This window comes from Muntiacus reevesi, chromosome 20 (genome assembly GCF_963930625.1).
Source record: "Muntiacus reevesi chromosome 20, mMunRee1.1, whole genome shotgun sequence".
NCBI classification, from domain to species: domain Eukaryota; kingdom Metazoa; phylum Chordata; class Mammalia; order Artiodactyla; family Cervidae; genus Muntiacus; species Muntiacus reevesi.
The window spans coordinates 32,318,726-32,337,115 of NC_089268.1; the positions used below are offsets into that span (position 1 = coordinate 32,318,726).

At 44.0% G+C, this 18,390-nt stretch overlaps 1 protein-coding gene across 4 annotated transcripts; it reads right to left on the minus strand.

The window, feature by feature from the left end:
- Positions 1–1,918: 1,918 nt before the first annotated feature.
- BTN3A3 (butyrophilin subfamily 3 member A3) lies at positions 1,919–14,747 on the minus strand. 4 transcript variants are annotated; one of them, XM_065911903.1, is made up of 11 exons: positions 14,608–14,747; positions 13,120–13,200; positions 10,052–10,141; positions 9,472–9,819; positions 7,814–8,095; positions 6,625–6,780; positions 6,425–6,445; positions 6,315–6,341; positions 5,902–5,928; positions 5,400–5,426; positions 1,919–3,666 (listed from the first exon to the last, which is right to left on the minus strand). In XM_065911903.1, exons 1-11 carry the CDS (start codon positions 14,621–14,623, stop codon positions 2,960–2,962), a joined length of 1,782 nt encoding a protein of 593 aa, XP_065767975.1. In that variant the 5' UTR covers positions 14,624–14,747; the 3' UTR covers positions 1,919–2,959. The 4 variants fall into 4 exon arrangements, with proteins under 4 accessions (XP_065767975.1, XP_065767974.1, XP_065767976.1 ...); XM_065911902.1 differs by having other exon boundaries at positions 6,625–6,825; XM_065911904.1 differs by lacking the exon at positions 13,120–13,200 and having other exon boundaries at positions 6,625–6,825.
- Positions 14,748–18,390: the final 3,643 nt, after the last annotated feature.

An 18,390-nucleotide genomic window follows, 5' to 3' on the forward strand; every position in this document is an offset into this window, starting at 1 on the left:
AAATAATGATCTTCTGGCTGTCCCTCTTTCCCCTAAACCCGCCCGTGGGTACATTCACCACCCTCCGGAAAGCGGAGAAAAAAACTTTTCTTCGCCTCCTGTTAGTGGCGGCGTGGGGCTTGCGGGCCCCGGGTCCCGGTCCACCTGGTGATCACAAAGTCACAAGATTTTCAGTGAATGATTCAGAGCCGACTGTGGCTCAGCCAACCAATGGCATCCCTGAACTTGCTTTCTCACCAGTTACTGGGCAGAACACACAGAAACAGTTTAGGAATTGAAATCTTAGAGCTGTGCAGAGCCTTTTAATAATTTCTTTTTCTTTTTTTCAGAAGCGTGATACTTTCCTTTTTCTTTTGAAGGCTTGAGATTTCCCCAAGGATTTTGGCGTTGCTTGTAATCACCAGGAGAGGCCTCCCCATTTATGTGTGTGTCTGTTCAGTGGTTGGGGTGTGGGCAGGTGATGATGTCAGCATAACACATGTCAGTTTCACATATTTCTTGGTGCTGGGTGGATGGGATGGAGCCCCGTTGCCACATGACAACCAACTGATTAGTGTACCCTTTATGTCATTCTTCTTTTAGTTGACTTTCTCTTTTTATTTATTTTCAAACTTGCGTTTCCTGGGATTACATCTCAAACAGACAACCTGACCCAAAGTCCTTGACTCAGAGTCAGATTTGGGGAACCCGAGCTAAGAGATGAGATCAGTAGAAATTTCACCAGACATCATCAACAGGGAGAGTCATCTTTTCTGCAAAGGGATACTTACATACATACCTGGGTCTAGTAATTGAATGAAGAACTACAGATTAAATTTCCAATAAGAGTCACTCTGGTTGAGTCACAGGAATGAATCTCCAGTCATGGAGGCCCTTAGCATAAACAGAACAGAGACTTCCTTCAGAATGAGCAAGACCATGGCTATGTGTGCTAGGCTGAAGAGTTCACACCATAATCTTTATAGCCTCTGATTATGACACATTATCAGAGAAAGCAATGGCACCCCACTCCAGTACTCTTGCCTGGAAAATCCCATGAATGTAGAAGCCTGGTAGGCTGCAGTCCATGGGGTTGCTAAGAGTTGGACATGACTAAGCAACTTCACTTTCATTTTTCACTTTCATGCACTGGAGAAGGAAATGGCAACCCACTCCAGTATTTTTGCCTGGAGAATCCCAGGGACAGGAGCCTGATGGGTTGCTGTCTATGGGGTCGCACAGAGTCGGACACGACTGAAGTGACTTAGCAGTTAGCTTGACACATTATATGGCAAAAAGAGAACCTTGCAGGTTGTAATTAAATTTATGGGTCTTAAAGTAGAGAGATTATCCTGGGTTCATAGGAAGATTATCTTGGATTATCTGGATGGACACAATCTAATTACATAAATTCTTTAAAAATGGGAAGAAGCAGGAGAGTCAAAGAGATTCAGTGGAAGAAGATCCAGGGTGGATTCCAAGATGGAGAGGGATTCATTCTGCCATTACTACTTTGAAGATGGAGGAAGAGGACCAGGAGGTAGGGAATGTGGGAGCCTCCAGAAGCAGGCAAGAGCCCTTGGCTGACAGCCAGCAAGAAATGACCACCTCAGTCCTACAACTGCAAGAAACTAAATTCTGCCAACAATTTGAACGAGCAAGGAAACAGATTCTTTCCTAGAGCCTCCAGAAAGGCATACAGTCTGCAGCCACCTTGATTTTAGCCCAGTGAGACCCATGATGGTCTTCTGGCCTCCAAAAATGTGAGATAATAAATTTATTTTTGTTTTAGGTCACAAAATTTGTGGCAAGTTATTATGGCAACAATAGAAAACTAATACAAGGGGGATTTTGTGAAAATATTGTGAGACGAATTGTAAAACTTGTGGTGAGTAAACTGTAGGGGCTTAAAATCTAGAAGAGATTCAGTTAAAGAGTGAGGATTATTAACATGTTTATTTAACAAATGTAACTTGACAACCACATGTCGGATAGAGGGAATACATTGGTGAACAAAATAGTGATGATGATGAAGAGTAACTTCTGCCTGGTACCCGTCAGCTGTAAGGAACATCCATTAACATCAATAACTGATCAGGTGTGGTAATATCCCTTTGCTAAAAATGGGCTCTATTGTGTGATTAAAAATACCACTACAGTTCATCTGATTTCATTCTTCCCAAATTCTTGTTCTACAGACAATCTTTAGGTATTAAGTTAGGCTTTCTAGACACCTTGAGCACAGGAGGATTGGTTCTGGCTCCAGGATTGCACATCACATTGACAGAGGGAGGAGTGAAGAAGGGCACACATGCCCTTTAGTAGTTAAGACTTTGGCCTTTAGTCCTTTTGCACTCCTGTGTATTCACTCTCTGGACCAAGTCACCTTGACGAGCCAACCCATTGAAGTACTGGACCTATAGATGTGACAATCAACCCTGAAGGTCGACCTTCAATCGACAATCGACCCAAGTGGGGTGTGGCTTTCATAGGCACCTACAGTGATCGTTAACCTGGGGTGCCCTGGGAAGGAATGCTCAGGGCTGCACATGGTCCCTCCCTCACAGGGGCAATCGGGCTGGAAAACAGGGTAGGGGTAGAGGGTGGGTGGGTGGGGGAAAGGGGCCCCATCAGCACTGACTTTTTAATGAATTATGTAAGTTGCTTAACTTGGCCCTGCCTCAGTTTGCACACTTTTGAAATGAGGCTGTGACATAGGGTTGCTATGAGGAGTGAAACATTTAAAGCTAAAAAAAACAAAAAACAAAAAAACCCAACATTTAAAGCTTTTAGCGCAACACCCAGTACATTGTAAATCATCTGTAAATGTTTTATTATTCAATGCCCAGCCATCAGTTACTAGCTGAGTGACCTCTAGGAAGTGAGACAATAAAGTGGTATCAAACTTAACTGTCCATATAGAATAAATAACTGTATGAATATTAGTAGAGTGCTTCACACTGTGTGTGCCTTTAGCATTTTATGGTTGCGATTTGTCGCTGCTGTCAGGGAAGAGACCCTCAGCTGCAGGCTGGGCAGGGAGAAGCAAGGACGTGACTTCAGCCTGAGGCTCTCCGTTCTCATCGGCTGAGCCCAGGACCACTGGGGTTTCCAAGGAAAGGTCAGGCACTAGGTCAGGAACCCTAGGACTCCCTGTTCCTGTTGACACTGGGCAAATGGTCAAGGCAGTGGCTTCCAAGGTCAAAATCCTGAAAACAGGCCACAGAGGCCCAGAAAAGGAGGTGTGTGGGAAGGTGTAGATATGAGATCCATCCACGGCGTTGTAGAAGGAGACTTCACCAGTCTCATAGTCCAGGAAAATCCCCACTTTTTCAGGAGGGCTGGCAACTGTCAGTTTGGTCCGGGGCTCAGTGAGAGCCCGGTAGTCATTCCCACCAGACAGCCCCATAGTCCAGAAGCCATTCTCCGGGGTCATTTTAATCCAGGATTTTCTCTCCACGTCCTCCCTGCATACCCCCACATGCCACTCTTTCCTGTCCCCAACCTCCACCTCCCAGTAATGTCTCCCTGACGTGAAGCTCTTGCAGCCAAGCACACAGTAGTGCCAATCAAATCGCTCGGGGTTGTTTGGCAGATTTTGGCGTTCCTCTGCCCGCTGCAGGCTCCTCTGGTCGTCAGACACAAGCAGGATGGGGTTTGCTGTGTTGGGATCCAAAATCACATCCTCTGCAGAAAGTGTGGGGGGCGGGATTGTGGGTGAACCATTGTTCCTAGATCTCAGAGCCTGAGCCCTCAAGCCCTGGGTTTGGGTGAGGAAGCCCAAGTCCAGGGGTGGGTGCCCACAGCCTGCCCTGAATGTGACCCTCTCCGCAACACCAGAGGAAAGCCCTAGGGGGCTTGTGTTCAGTAGGAAAGGGGAAAGTGATGAGCATCAGGGTCTGCTTAATGAACATCTAGAGCTGGCTCCTCCCAGCTACCTTTTTTCTGTTTCTCTGCCTGAAGTGACTCTGCCCACCTGTACTTCATAGGCGTAGATGATTGCTAAGTCGCTTCAGTAGTGTCCAACTCTTTGTGACCCAGTGGACTGTAACCTGCCAGGCTCCCCTATCCATGGGATTCTCCAGGCAGGAATACTGGAGTGGTTTGCTGTGCCCTCTTGCTGGGGATCTTCCTGACCCAGGGATCAAACCCACATCTCCTGTATTAGTAGGTGGATTCTTTACTACTGGTGCCTCCTGGGAAGCTCATGCTCCATAGGCATACGGGCTTAAATATCAATCCTTGTGCTACCACTCATGAAGTGAATGTCTTTTCTCTTTTTTCCATTGACCCAAGCTGTATAATACTTTAAGCCTCAACTTTCTTATCTGAAAAATGGGGCTAAAAAACTTACTAATCTTTAGGGTAGAAGATAACACACATTGTGTATTTGGTTCAGGGCCAGGCATGGAAGAAGTCCCTGATGTTTTAATAGCTGCCAGTCCTTTTCTGTGCTAAGGGACATTATGTTGAGGGCTTCATGTGCTCCCAGACCTACTCTCCATGTTCTTCCACCCTCTTCTGGAAATCTGTCCTCTTTGGACAGTGACACTGGGCTCCTTTGCCTCTCGCCACCTGTTGGGTTTGGTCAGTGAGAGGCACTAGCTGAAGATTGGAAGGAGCAAGAAGAGAGGCACGGCATTTATTTCCTCCTCCGCTTCTTCCCTGCCAGCTTCAGGGGGTGATGCTTGACCAAGGGGATGACTCATCTCAGGCTGCCCTCTCCGTGAGCTACAGGTTGCTGTGGGCCAAACACTCTCCTCCCCTTCTCTTTAGGTCCAGCATGGTGACAGCACCCAACTGTTGTGAACCCTTGGGGACTGAATAGCCCTTTGTTGGTTTCCCTTTGCTCTCTTTCTTCCCTTTGTAAATAGTTTATTCTTTAAGCCCTCTTCAACCACCCATTTTGAATATACCATCTTTTTTCCCCTGACTTTTTGACCAAGTACACATTCATTAACTCACTTAGTCTTTATCTCAACTCTCACATGAATAGCAACTACAATCATTGTCTACAAGTGAGGAGACTGAAGCTCAAAACATCAAATAACCTGAGGACACACAGTGGCAAGAGGTGGCATATGGACCTTGGGAAAGGACATGACCTTTGAGCATTGCTTTCTTTCCTTGCTCACATTGCATCTGCACTCTCACTGCAATATTAGTTCACCCTGCCTGTCCTTGCCCTCACCTCCACTGTTGATGCCTCTTCCTTCCCATAAAGATCTGTGGAAGCCCAGGAGAGCAATTCTCCCCAGTTCTCTGGGTACCCAGCGGAAGGCTGCTGGAGACTGAGATCTCCAACCAGAACTCTCCCAGTCCCAGGGACTTGCTGTCCCAGAATCTCAAGACGTGGAAAAGAAAAAGGGAATATGGTCCCTTGGGTTTTTGTCCTAGGGGATGTACAGTGATTCACTCACCAGCTTGGAAGAGGGCCTTCTTCCACTCTGAAAGAAGGGAGACACAAAGAGGAACGTTCATTAATTCTGATTTTTCCCTCACCCATTCTCCTCACTGAGCCTTTTCTGTGTCCCTTTCTTCAGTCTCTTCCTTCATCTATAGCTTGGGTAGATCAGGCATAAGACCTCTCAAAAATGGTGGATTTTCTTCACTTTATTGTGTCAGGGCTGCAGGTGACATGGCCAGGCTATACTAGGCTGTGTGTGTGTATGTGTGGGTGTGTGTGTGGGTGTGGGTGTGTATGCTGGCAGAGCAGGGAGTGGTTAAACTGCCCAGACACTATATCTGAAGGTCCTCTCTGAGGCTGTAGAAAAGCAGGAGTGGTCCTCCCCATAGGAAATGAGCCTCTGGGTTAGATCTGAGTATTCCTTCTGCAAATGCCGATGGGTCACACAGCAAGGGAAAGGTTTAAATGTTTATCTACCTGTGCCAGGAAACTCAGAGAACATCCGGGTCACTCACCTGGATAGGTTTGAGACTTCTCCCCACCTACAATGGAAGAAAGGTAGAGACATCATCTGAACTCTGTCATTTCTGAGTCGTTTCCTTTCTCTTACTTTTGCCTCATCTCACCTTCTTTTTGACCACTCCACCCTTCCTACCTTCTGTCTCTGCCTGTTCAACTCTCACCTCCCCTCTCTTCTTTAGGAAAGGAGATTGAAGGCCCCTTTCTCTATTAATAAAGGAAACACTCTCTATTCTCCCTACTAACTACTTCCCCCTCCCCAGTCACCCATATTTCTTTTCCTGGAAAAAAGGATCCAGAACATTCCTTCCTCCCAGGGCAGAGTTAGGGGCTGAGGAACCCAGCTGGAAAATATTCCTGCAGAGACAGTCTTTTATGCGAATTTAGAGAAAATGTCAGAGCTACTCACGAGCCATGAACTGGACCTTTCTCCACTCTGCAATGGAAGAAAAGTGGTGAGTCATTAAGTGGTAAGTCATAGGAAGATGAGTACGGGTCCCTGGGGGAATCGGAACTTACTGAGCTCATACTGGAGCATCTCTGGAAAAGAAGCAGAAAAAAAAAGTACTGTTATGGGGGTGGAAGGAGGAGGACCTCTAGAAAATAAATCTTAAGGATGACTAAGTGCTGGGTTAGGTGTGAGGGGTGGGGATGGGGTGAGGTGATCCAGCTCCCTCCTGCAAAGCATGGGCCTTAGACTCCCTCTCCAGGTCAGATACCTTTTATTCTTTGTTCTTGCTCCTTTTCTGCCCAAGCTCTTTCTTTTTCCTTTATTGCTTTTTCTTTCTCCATGAATAGAGCCTCTTTTTCCTTCCTCTGTAGCCACAGGAAGTAGCCAGCTCCAGCGAGAAGCAGCAGACAGACCGTCAGGGTCCCTGCAAAGGCAGCGATCCAGCTCTGGGCCCTCCTGAAGAACGGGTCTGCAATGGGATCCAGTTTTAGCCTCTCACCCTCAGGAGAGGGTTCACGGAGTTCATCTCCTGACGTCAAAATCTTTCTCTTCCTAAGTTCTCAGAGACCTTTAGGTAAGACTTCAGCAAGCCCTGCTAAGGTTTTATAGATACAGTATTAACATAATACCAGAACTTGTCCTGAAATGTCTTTCTCACATGTAAATGTGTTACTTAAGCATCATAATCAAGTTTTTTTCTACTTAAAATTTACAATATGTTACATTCACATGATTCCAGTATGAAGTAAAAGCACACAAAACATCATCTGAGTCTCCTGTCCACTCGCACAAGTTTTAATACACATTTCTCTAGTGTGTGAGGTTGGACACTCTTTCATGTGTTATTCCTTTTCTGTGAACTAATAATTCATATCCTTTGCTCTTTTTTCTACTGGTTTGTACTATATTTTAATGGGATTAGCATTTCCCCTAAATTATGAGTTGTACATGAACCCACCCACCCCCAACTTTGTCATTTGTCTTTGCTTAAGGATCCGATCTTCACCACTTCTCTCCAGTTCCCACTGCCTGTCACTGTTCCTGGCACATAGGAAATGCTCAGTAAATCCTTGAGACATAAACAGGAGGAGAAAAAAAACAAACAAACTAGTTTTATAAAAGGCTCTGGAACTCAGCTCAATGACTCACTTTCACTGTATACCACAGAGAACCATACAGCCCCCTTTCTTTTCTTTTTTTAAAATTTATTTAAAAAAATTTATTTGTTTTTATACTTTTCTCTTCTTTAATATGGCTATACTAGATTTCAGTTGGTTAATGTTTAAGTTGTCATTTTGTCTAATTTCCTATAGATTAAATTTTACATATGTCTCTTTTAAGGAATTTTTTTAAACTGAAGTATAATTGACTTCCTTATATTAGTCCCAGGTGTTCACATCCTTCTTCCAATAGCCATGGCTCCTCATAGTATACCTGCAACTAAGCAGGGTACTCACCTGCGATGGAAATCTGGGCTGTCTTTTCCTGATTGAGGAGGGGATTTCTGATGATACAGGACACCCCTTCCCCAGAACCACTTTTCACGATTAGAGATGATGTGACTGCATACAGGCCTGCTCCATCTGCAGCCGGAGGTGCTGTCATAGCTGGCATGTTCTGGCCCTTGGCATCTCTCCACCGAATCTGGGGCTGGGGATACCAGCTGGCGGACTCACACCCCAGGTGGATCCCTCCATCCTCATGGCCCTTCACTTGAATGTGAAGATCAGAGCCCAGTGCTGTGGAAAGGATGAATGAGCCTCAATTCTTGGGAGCATCCTGTATCAGTGAGGGTCTCAACAGGAATTGGATGGCACACTCAGATAATTAAACTAGTTTTCTAAGAAGCTGTTTGCCAAAGGGTGGTCATAGTGAGGAGAAAACTACATGGAATAGAGCAGTACTCCAGGGCCAGGAACAATGGAGTGCTACCACCCACCCCTAAACCCAAAGGGGAGTGAAGAGGGAGCTGTTTTGAAGACCTAAAGTGGGAGAGTCATGTAGAGAGAGCTTTCATAAGAGGAACTGTGATCTTCTGGAAGGGCATGTAGCCAGCTAGAGGTAGCCCTGCAGTAAGTAAGCCAGGGGCATAAGTACCCTGACCCCTCTCTCTCCCTCCTTCTACCTTCTGCTATGGCTCCCCATTGACCAAACCCAGCCAGAAGCTACATGGCAAGAGAAAGAGATATGCAATGCTTAACATGGAATATGAGTCTAGTCTTGGTGTTCTGTGGAACACAAGCAATTTCATGGAATATCAGCATCAGAGGGCCCTTTGTCACTATGACAGGTGAAGACAGAAGACCAACAACAATCATATTTGAAGATAGAGAAAAATACAAGCACTGTCCCAAACATAACCTTGACCAAACATGCCCCTGTCCTGGCTGAGTGATACCACTCCTTTACCAGTCCCAGACTAGCCTCACTCTAGTCTTCCTCCTGGATGAGATTTATGAAGTTATCCACCCACAGAAATATATCTCCTCCTCTGACAGCATCCCATCCAGAGCAAAGCCCATTTCCATAAACCTTGCCCTAAATCCCCTAACAGAAGCCCAAAGTGTATAACAAGTCTCCTCTGTCACCCTCTTCCTGAGACCCCCATGCTCTCCCAGGGCATGCACTGCTCCACCTGCAGGAAGGATTGAAGTCAACTGGTCCAATTGCAAGTGTGCTCCGAGAGGGTGTGGTGTGGGGAATAATGACAGCCCAGAAGCTGCTCTTACAGGACAGCCTCCCAGGGCTCACGGCGGTGAGTACCTGGATGGGCCCCCAGAAGCCACCTGGAATGCAACTGAACCCAAACAACCATACACCATCTCCAAGGAGATGCTTTCTTATCCTTCCCATCCTGACCTTCCAATTCCCAGCTTAGACCCTGGCAGTCGGCAGGAGGGAGCTCTTTATTTGACACGATAGCATACAGGAGGGGGTCTTCCTGGAGAAAGACCTGCTTCTTTTCTGAGGGTCTCGGACAAACAAAGTCAGAAAACAGAGGAAGCAGTTCCCAATGATCAGCCAAGAGCTCTTAGAGGTGGATTTGGAGCAAAAACTCTGCATCTGCTCCTGGGTCCCAAGAGGAACACACTCAGAACAGAACCTGGAGGCTCACCTGCAACCTTCAGCTCCAATAAGGCTTTCTCATAGAAGTTGCCGTCTTGGAAATAGCATAGGTAGTTTCCACTGTCAGAGGCTCTAACGTTGTGTATGCGGAGAACAACTTTCCCTGCAGTGATGCCATCTCTTAAAATCTCAGTTCTCCCTTGGTACTCTGCTGTCTGTCTGTCTTCCACTTCCTTGCCATGTGCGTACATGAAAACCACTTGCCTGAGGCTGGACCGCACCCACTTCAGTTCCATGGTCTCCGCGCTCATCTTCGGTGACAGGTGACAGGGCAGCTCAGCGTCTTCACCCACCATGACCAGGATGGGCCCAGGGGGTCCAATCACAGCAAACTGAGCTGGTCAGAAAAGGGGGGCAGGGAATTCCATGAGGCCGTGATGGGAAGGGGGTGTCTCAGGCTTAGAAAAGCCTAGAGAGGAATAGGATCCTGACAGAAGGACATTTGTCTTAATGGCATGTGAGCATTCAGTTTGCAACAGGACTTCAAGGAATGAGGGGATCAAAGGTTCTGACTGGGTGCCAACAGGTAATTATCTGCTCTAATACAAAAAAGCAACATTGTTTCCTACCTGAGCAAGGAGTGAGCAGCTGGTCAGAGATGAGGCAGATAAGGAGGTGGAATGGAAGGAAATCTAGGGACCAAGCCATTTTCATCAGAGCTGCAAACAGAGAGATGTCAGAAAGAGTCAGGCAGAAATACCACCTGGAAGAAGATGGAGAATTCTGTGTGGGAACCTCTACCTCCCCAGGGCTGACTCAAGGAGAAACACAGGATAAGTAGTGTGAGGATCGATGATCCTCCTCTGCCAAAATGTCTGCTTGGGAGTCTCTTCACCTTTAGTTCCCACATGGAAAATCTCCTGTAAAAATATGTATGTTAAGTGTGCAGACAGTAACCCTAACCCATCAAGAAATCCTTGGCTCTACTGAGTATGTTCAGAATCTCTACACTTGTCCACACTTCCCCAGCTATGTGAGGTCCAAGCCTCTACTATCACACCCTGATTAATATAAGACTCTCCTCTCTGGGTCCTCTGATTCTGCTTGTGTTCCCTACAGTCTCAATACAACATCCAGAACATTCCTTGAGTCACATCCTGTCACTCCTCTGCTCTGCACCTTCCTCAGGCTTCCATTTCATTCTGAGTAGATGCTGAAGTCCTTCCAATGGCTGGCAGGGCCCTCCTGGAGCTGCCTGCCTCACTTCATCTCAAGGCACACTGTCCTTCCTACTGCTCCTTGGACAGAACATGACAGAAGACCTTGACCTCGACTCTTCCCTCTGCCTGGAACCCTCTTCCCCATACATCCACAAGCTCACTCTCTTGCCTCTTTCAAGTCTTTCCTTTAAAGTCAGTTCCTCTATGAGACCCTCTCTGATCACAGAATTGTGGCAAACTGTTCCCATCCCCCTCAACTTCTCTCTTTTTCCCATCGCATTTTCACCAGTGAACATATCATACGTTTATCGTCTGCCTCCACCTGCTAGAATGTAAGTTCCACGAAGCAATGATATTGGTCTATTTTGTTTCCTGATGTGTAAGACACCTGTAAGAAAGGTGGTGGTTCACATGGAACCCTCAGTGAATATTTGTTGAATTAGTGAATGGATGAGGGCTTACATATTAAACCATCAATACTCACTAGCATTTCAGTTCAGTTTAGATGATCAGAATAGTTGGGTGTCATCCACCTAATGAGAGGAGGGGAGGTGGAGAGTTTATGGAGATAAGCATTTTTCTGCATAATGATAATGCTCTTTTGGCCTGGCTTAGAGAGCAGAACCTGGCCTCCTGTGCTTCCACTGGGGACTTAGTTGTATTAAAGCATTTATTCTTATTTTTCAATAAAGTGGTTTCAAAGAGCAAGCCTATCCTGGACATGCAAGTGTTGCAACTTGGTAAACCTTTAGTGAACTCTTTTCACAACTGTTCTGGAAATTCCCTGGTGGCCCAGTGGTTAGCACTCTGCATTTTCACTGCCTGCTTTGATCCCTGATTGAGGAACTAATCTCATGTGTGACCAAGGAAAAAAAAAGTTCTGGGGGGAAACATCTGTTCTTTAGTGGGAGAAACATCTCTGGAAAGGAAAGGAAATGGTTCTCTTTCTGTTTTCCCTTTCCTCCTGTGTTTATCAGTGCTCCTTGGCAGCTGGCCTGCCTCTGGGCTCACCAGCAACGGATAATTTCTCTATCTTGGTCTTTGCACTGCTAGGGAAGTGCCTTTTAGGGGTGGAGATGTAATTTTTGGCACTTGCACGGAAGGGCAAATACGTCAACTTCCAAACACACAGCAGACCAGCGCAGCTCACGCCTCTATGGAGTGCTGGGGTTCTCCCAGCTCAGAGAGGCGTGCAACTCCCCTGCAACTCCCCAGTTCCAGCCCAGTGTTTCCAAATATATCTTGGTCCATAAAAGCACCTCCACCTTATGTGATAAGAGAAGTGTGGGGCCCTTGCCAGCTGGCCAGGCTTGATTATAGCTGGAGTTCTAACTTGGCTTCCACTCCAACCACACCAGAGTTGTCGTCCTCCCTAGGTAATGGAGAGCCTGGGAGTTGATTATTCCAAGACAAGACTAAGAACTCCAGATGGAGCCCTTTCCCTCCTCCCATCATGTGTTCTTTCCTTTCCTGAAAATGTCGGAATGGTATGCTGACGAATGACTCAGGGTGTGCCCATCTGTTTCCTTTAGGCCCAACCCATGGCCATCACAAAGTTCACATCACTCTCCCATCAGACTTTGGTCAAGATCCTGGCAGATTCCCTGGGTTAATCAGAGGCTGAACCTACCACTTCTATTTTTTTTTTTTTTTTTAAAGTTTTGGCCAAGCTTCCCGGCTTACAGGATCTGAACCACTGCCAGTGAAAGTGCCTAATCCTAACCACTGGACCTCCAGGGAAGTCCCATGAACCTACTACTTCTTAACCCCAAGGCGAGTGAATTGGAGAGTTAAAAATAAGGCCAGGTCTTACCCAGGCATTTTCATTCCTTCAACAAATGTTTATCGAGCACTCACTGTGTGCCAGGCCCACTATGTGTTAGATGTTGGAAATGAAAAGGGTGTGGGAGGTAGGTCATGGCGCTATGATTCACCAGCTCTATGATTTAAAAAACCTGTTTGAACTTCAGTTACTCATGACACATGATGAAACAGAAAGTTTAGAATGTACACAATCGACTTAGCAACTTCACTTCCGGATATCTGGTCTAGCAAAACACTTGCATGGGTACAGAGAGAATTGTGTGTAAGGTTGACACTGAAACATTATTTTTAAAAGTTAAAAAAAAAAAAGGGTAAACAAGCTAACCAGCCACTCTAACCACTAACAGAAGACTGGTTGGTTAAATAAAGTCTGATCTGTATGAGAGAACTCAGTGTGGCAGTTAAGAGTAATTTATAGTCACTAACCCAGAAAATCAAGATATATTAAATAAAAAGCACACTGCAGAGAAAATTAATGATTATATTAAAACAGAAAACCTAAGTTATGAATTTGTATGTACCCGTTTATACCTTGGACTTCTCTGGTGACTCAGATGGTAAAAAATCTGCTGCAATGCAGGAGACTGGGTTTGATACCTGGGTTGGTAAGATCCTCTGGAGAAGGGCATGGCACCCCACTCCAGTATTCTTACCTGAAGAATCTGCATGGATGGAGAAGCATCCTTGCAAGGATCCTCCAAGGAGCATCCTTGGCATGCTACTGTCCAAATCACCTTAAAAGAGTTCATGCTAAACTGAAAATTGAAGATTGAATGAGAGACACTTTTGTGCTTTGCCCCCTACCTTTGAAAATTATTTGGATGTTTTCAGTTTTAAAAGTTTTCATGTTTTACTCAGCAATTAAAATTTTTTTACAAATAATTACTCTGACTGCAACATATTAGTGGTTCAGAAAATACCAACTCCTGTAAATCAACTGTATGTCAATAAATACATAAAATTTCTTCACACCAATTCACCCTAAACAAACCAGTATAAGGCCTGCGTTCATAGTACCTGCTACTCTTAAACCTGTGCCAAGAACCGTCTTTGAGAACAAGGCTGGCAGAGGGAGGTGAGTGGATTGAGGAGGAGCTGGGAGCAGAAATATGTCCAACTGGGAATTCTTGGGAGCCTGCATGAAACTCGGACATACCCTCAGACAAAAGATTGCCTTTCACCATATTTATGCTCTTCAAAACTGCTCCCTAAGATGCTAGAGAGAGGACATTATTATTATTATTATCATTATTATATAGGTAACAATTTCAATGCTGTCTTCAGAGTGAGGAATATATTTTCACTAATTTTGGGGCGATATTATTATTTTTTGTTTCTGATTAAAGGCAACATCAAAACAGAGAAAAATATGAAAGAATAAAATTTAAATAATCTGTGATAGTAATCATATACTTTGCTTCATGGGACTATAAGGATTTCCAGAAGTATTTTGACCATAGATATATACTAAATGCCTGGAAATTGCCAAAATCATCATTTGACCCAGAAATTCCACTTGTAGAAACTACTTTTAAAGAAAAAAAAGTCAAGTATTAAAACAAACATTCACGTTTAAAGCTGTTCATCATAAATAAGATTCAATAGCAAAATGTAGATGCAATTTAAAGCTCCAAATTAAATCCACCTTTGTTACAGTTAGAAATAAAAACTCTTTTTTAAAAACATGATTCTAAAAGCCCTTTCATGATTGGAAAATGTGTTTGTATCCATTTTCCAACTGTTGCATATGTTGGTTCAGATTTTTTAAATTGCAAATAATTCTATAATGAACATCTTTACATGCAAATCTTTAAGGCATATCTTTTTTTCAGAATCTCTTAGAACACATTCCCAGAGATGACTAGGATAGATAAGAGTCCTTTGCTCCTTTCTGATCACAGTAATCTCCTAAGAACATGCAGTCAGCAAGCTTTTTTCATTCACATTGTGACTCTCCCACAAATGTTCAAATTCAGGTCTTTAGCCTTTGCATTGCCCTGCTGTCTCCACCCCCTCATCCCCTGACTACAGCTCATTCAAGCCCCAATCACTTTCTTTGGGCAAGGCCCACTCTCAGCTCTTCAGTCTCCTTCTTTCCAGGGCTCGTAGCCCTGGATTTTACCTATTTTCCCCACACTTACCTCTTGGTAATCCCATCTGAAAATTACAGCCCACAGAGTAAAGATAATCGATAGTTCCTCATTATAAATAAGAGTCTCTTTTCTCTGGAAGAAAGGAAAAAGAGAGATGCATGCTCACTCTGACAAAGAGTAACAGAGTCCATCTGTGAAAGAATTAGTTTCGGATTGGCTCAGAGGGGTGTTTCTCATCAGTTGCTGGGCAGAAACCAATGAGGAGGTTTGAAAACTGAAACTATATTGGATTGTGGGGGAAAAAAAAAAATTCCAGCATAATTCTCACTTTGTATCACTCTGTTTCCCTAATTGAATCATTTATGCATATGTACATATTTATAAATCAGTATTTATTATATACACCTTCTTTATGCCTTACATATGATAATAGATTTACTTTTTCTCATAAAAGATTTACTGAGTAGAGAAATAAAAGGTTTGAACGTGTGAAGAGATGAAGACATGCATTAATTAAAACATTTCTGTGGCTTTTGGCTAACGTCTGTTTGCATGTACAGGGCACATGGAGGCGAATATATTTTACAACAGAGCCAAATGAACAGAAAACCAGACCCTCTCCACCTTTTTTAGCACCTCTGAAATTCAGGTCTCAGATTCATCATCAAATACTATAATTTTCACATTTTCCAGAGCAGTGTTCTGGTGATAGATTAGCATATTTTCCATTTTCAGAAAAATTCTTATTTGGGGTGTTGCTGAGAAGGCTCATGAACCCTCTGAGCCTTATTTGAGCTAAATTTGTATTTTCATATGTATTTCTTTCTTCGCTACCAGCAGGGTTCTTATTCCCTGAGATTAGAGTCTGGCTGGTCTGTGAATACTGTTTCTAATGGTGGTTTTTGGGACAAAGTGGTCCTATCTGTGGCCTAGAGGCTCCCAAGACAATTTGTTTGCCTCTTGGGACAACGATTAAAGCTTAAAGGACTTCAATATGGCTTTGCTGATGGAATTTAATTATATATATATGTATATGTGTGTATACACACACACACACACACACATATGCATACATACACATATATGGGCTTCCCTGGTTCAGCAGTAAAGGATCTGCCTGTCAATGCAGGAGACATGGTTCAGTCCCCGGGTTGGGAAGATCGATCCCCTGGAGAAGGAAATGGCAACCCATTCCAGTATTCTTGCCTGGGAAATCCTTTGGACAGAGGAGACTGGTGGGCTACAATCCATGGGGTCACAAAGAATCAGACAGAACTTGGTGACTAAACAACAAACAACAACAACATACACATGTGTGTGTGCCCAGCCGTGTCGGACTCTTTGAAACACTATGGACTATAACCCACCAGTCTCCTCTGTCCAAAGGATTTCCCAGGCAAGAATACTGGAGTGGGTTGCTATTTCCTACTCCAGGGGATCTTCCCAACCCAGGTATTGAACCCTCATCTCTTGCATCTCCTACATTGGCTCTTTACCACTAAGCAACCAGGGAAGCCTATATATATATTTTATACAGGAAAGCCTATCTATCTATCTATCTGTCTATTTTTTTTCCCCCAAGCAGGGATCTAACCTGGGCCCACATCAGTGAAAGCATGAGTCCCAATCACTGGATCACCAGGAAATTCTTGGAATTTAATAATATTACAAAAGTTTGAATTTAAGTTCTGTGGTAGAGATACCTGGATGCTTATGCAAGTTCTATTTTATGCCTTTTTTTTTTTTTTAACTTACAAAGAGTTAGCATTCTTTCTGCAGTAGGTATGATGTCTTAGATGACACATTCAAGGAAGATCACAGAGTCCGGCTTAATGAAGCCTATGTACCTTGCATCCTGATAGAACACTAGAGGCACATATTGAGGCAATATTTCTGGATCAGACTGTGTGGGTTTGAGCAGATACAACAAGACAGCTTTTGCCAAATTTTCTCAGATGGTTCCAGTAGAACTGGTGGTGACCCTTCTTGCTTTCTCATTTGCAATGAGGCAAAAGGTCCCTGCTTCTTAGTATTCAAACCCAGTTTGGGGAAGTAGTACAATGAGTCCATTCTTATAGATTAGAGAGTTCAAGGGATTTAAAAATCTGCCCTCCAAGTCATCAGGCTGGGAAAACAGACAGTTAACAGGAAGTAGTGTGTCTCCCAAGGTCGTAAAACAACTGCAAAGGGGCATATCAACCACTTTCTCAGAGTGCGTCCTGCCTCCTGACTCACTGGGAAATTTCATTTTTAAAATTTATCATCTATCAAAAAGCTTTGCTGTTTTTTGATTTGCTTACTGATTATATCAGTAAGAATGAAATAGTCCCCTATGGTCTGGAGGATCCAAACTACTCTAACATTGAGAAACAGCCTTGCATTTCAGCACAGATGCTGAACTTCAGAGAAGGGGTTTCTAGGCACAATATTGTGTCCTCTTAACTTTACAGTTTCCAGAGAAATAGGCTCCAGATCTACTTCTTATCCAGACCTTTACATAAAGTCCTGAGAGAGAAACATATATGAAATGGAACAAGAAAGAATTCATTGATTTAACACACTTTTATTGAGAATACTTTTATTGATTTACATACAAAGATATTTATAGTAGCTTTATTTCTAATAGGAAAGAAACAAAACCATCTTGATTGCAAATAATTATAGATTAGTATTTAAGATTTGTGTTAGTTATTCAGTCATGTCTGACTCTTTGTGACCCCATGAACTGTAGCCCACCAAGTTCCTCTGTCCATGGGGATTCTCCAGGCGAGAATACTGGCTGCTAAGTCGCTTCAGTTGTGTCCGACTCTGTGCGACCCCATAGACGGCAGCCCACCAGGCTCCTCTGTCCCTGGGATTCTCCAGGCAAGAATACTGGAGTGGGTTGCCATTTCTTTCTCCAAAGAATGCTGGAGTGGTTTGCTATTCCATTCTCCAAGGGATCTTCCCAACCCATAAACTGAACCCAGGTCTCCTGCATTGCAGGCAGATGCTTTACTGTCTGAGCCACCAAGACTTGGTATTAAGTAAAAGAAGCATGTCATGGGACAATTATATAACAAAGCCCAATTTTCATTAGAAAAACTCTGTGTGTGTGTGTGTATTTGCATAAAGCATAGAAAAAAATTAATATGCACTTAACTGTTGATGAAGTAAAATAGTCTAAAGGTAGGAAGATAATTAGGGAAAGGATCAGTAAACAAATTCACAAACTGGAAAAGTAAATCTTGGATCTGGGGTGAAAGGCATCATTGAAAAGGTCATTGCAATCGCTTTATAAGGAATGATTGGGCTCTTAGAGGCACTATGATTGGCATTAGATGTAAAAATGTTGAAGGTGCCATCAAGTCCCAGACCAACAGCGTGATCTGGAGAAGTGACTTTTCTCTGTGAACTTTATTTAGTCTCTCCCCAGGATGCATGTGGGTCAAAATGAAATAAAGTCTTTGTATGAAAAGAGGGTGAAAACAGCCAAGCGTCATCCAGATTCAGCTTCCAGCTGTTCTGTGATGCAGACATTAAAGACAAGGAGCTCAAGACCAGAGATCACACTCCACCCAGGTAGTTTTTCCATCAGTATCTTGTCTCTGGTTTCTCTAGGGGTTCCTTTTTCAGTTTCCAGCTGGGATGGCAACACCAGCCTCTCTTGACAACATTCTATTGGGTTGCATTATCCTTTTTGGCCGCTGTACCACTCAACTCTGGAGAATTATAAACTGTCTCCAGTCTTTATCTGCAGAAAAGGCCAGGGGGGCTCAGCCTTCCCTGCTGGCTCAGCTGGAGCTTGGGGGCATTGTCCCCAAAAATGTGACTTCTCAGTCCCAATGATGA

Coding starts and splice junctions, on each gene's coding strand:
- BTN3A3 (XM_065911902.1), bottom strand. Junction 10,142..13,119: donor CATCCATGCAGATTCTTCAG/GTAAGAATACTG, acceptor CTCTGTTTGCAG/CTCTGATGAAAATGGCTTGG. Junction 3,667..5,399: donor GAAGGCCCTCTTCCAAGCTG/GTGAGTGAATCA, acceptor CACTTTCTGCAG/AGGATGTGATTTTGGATCCC.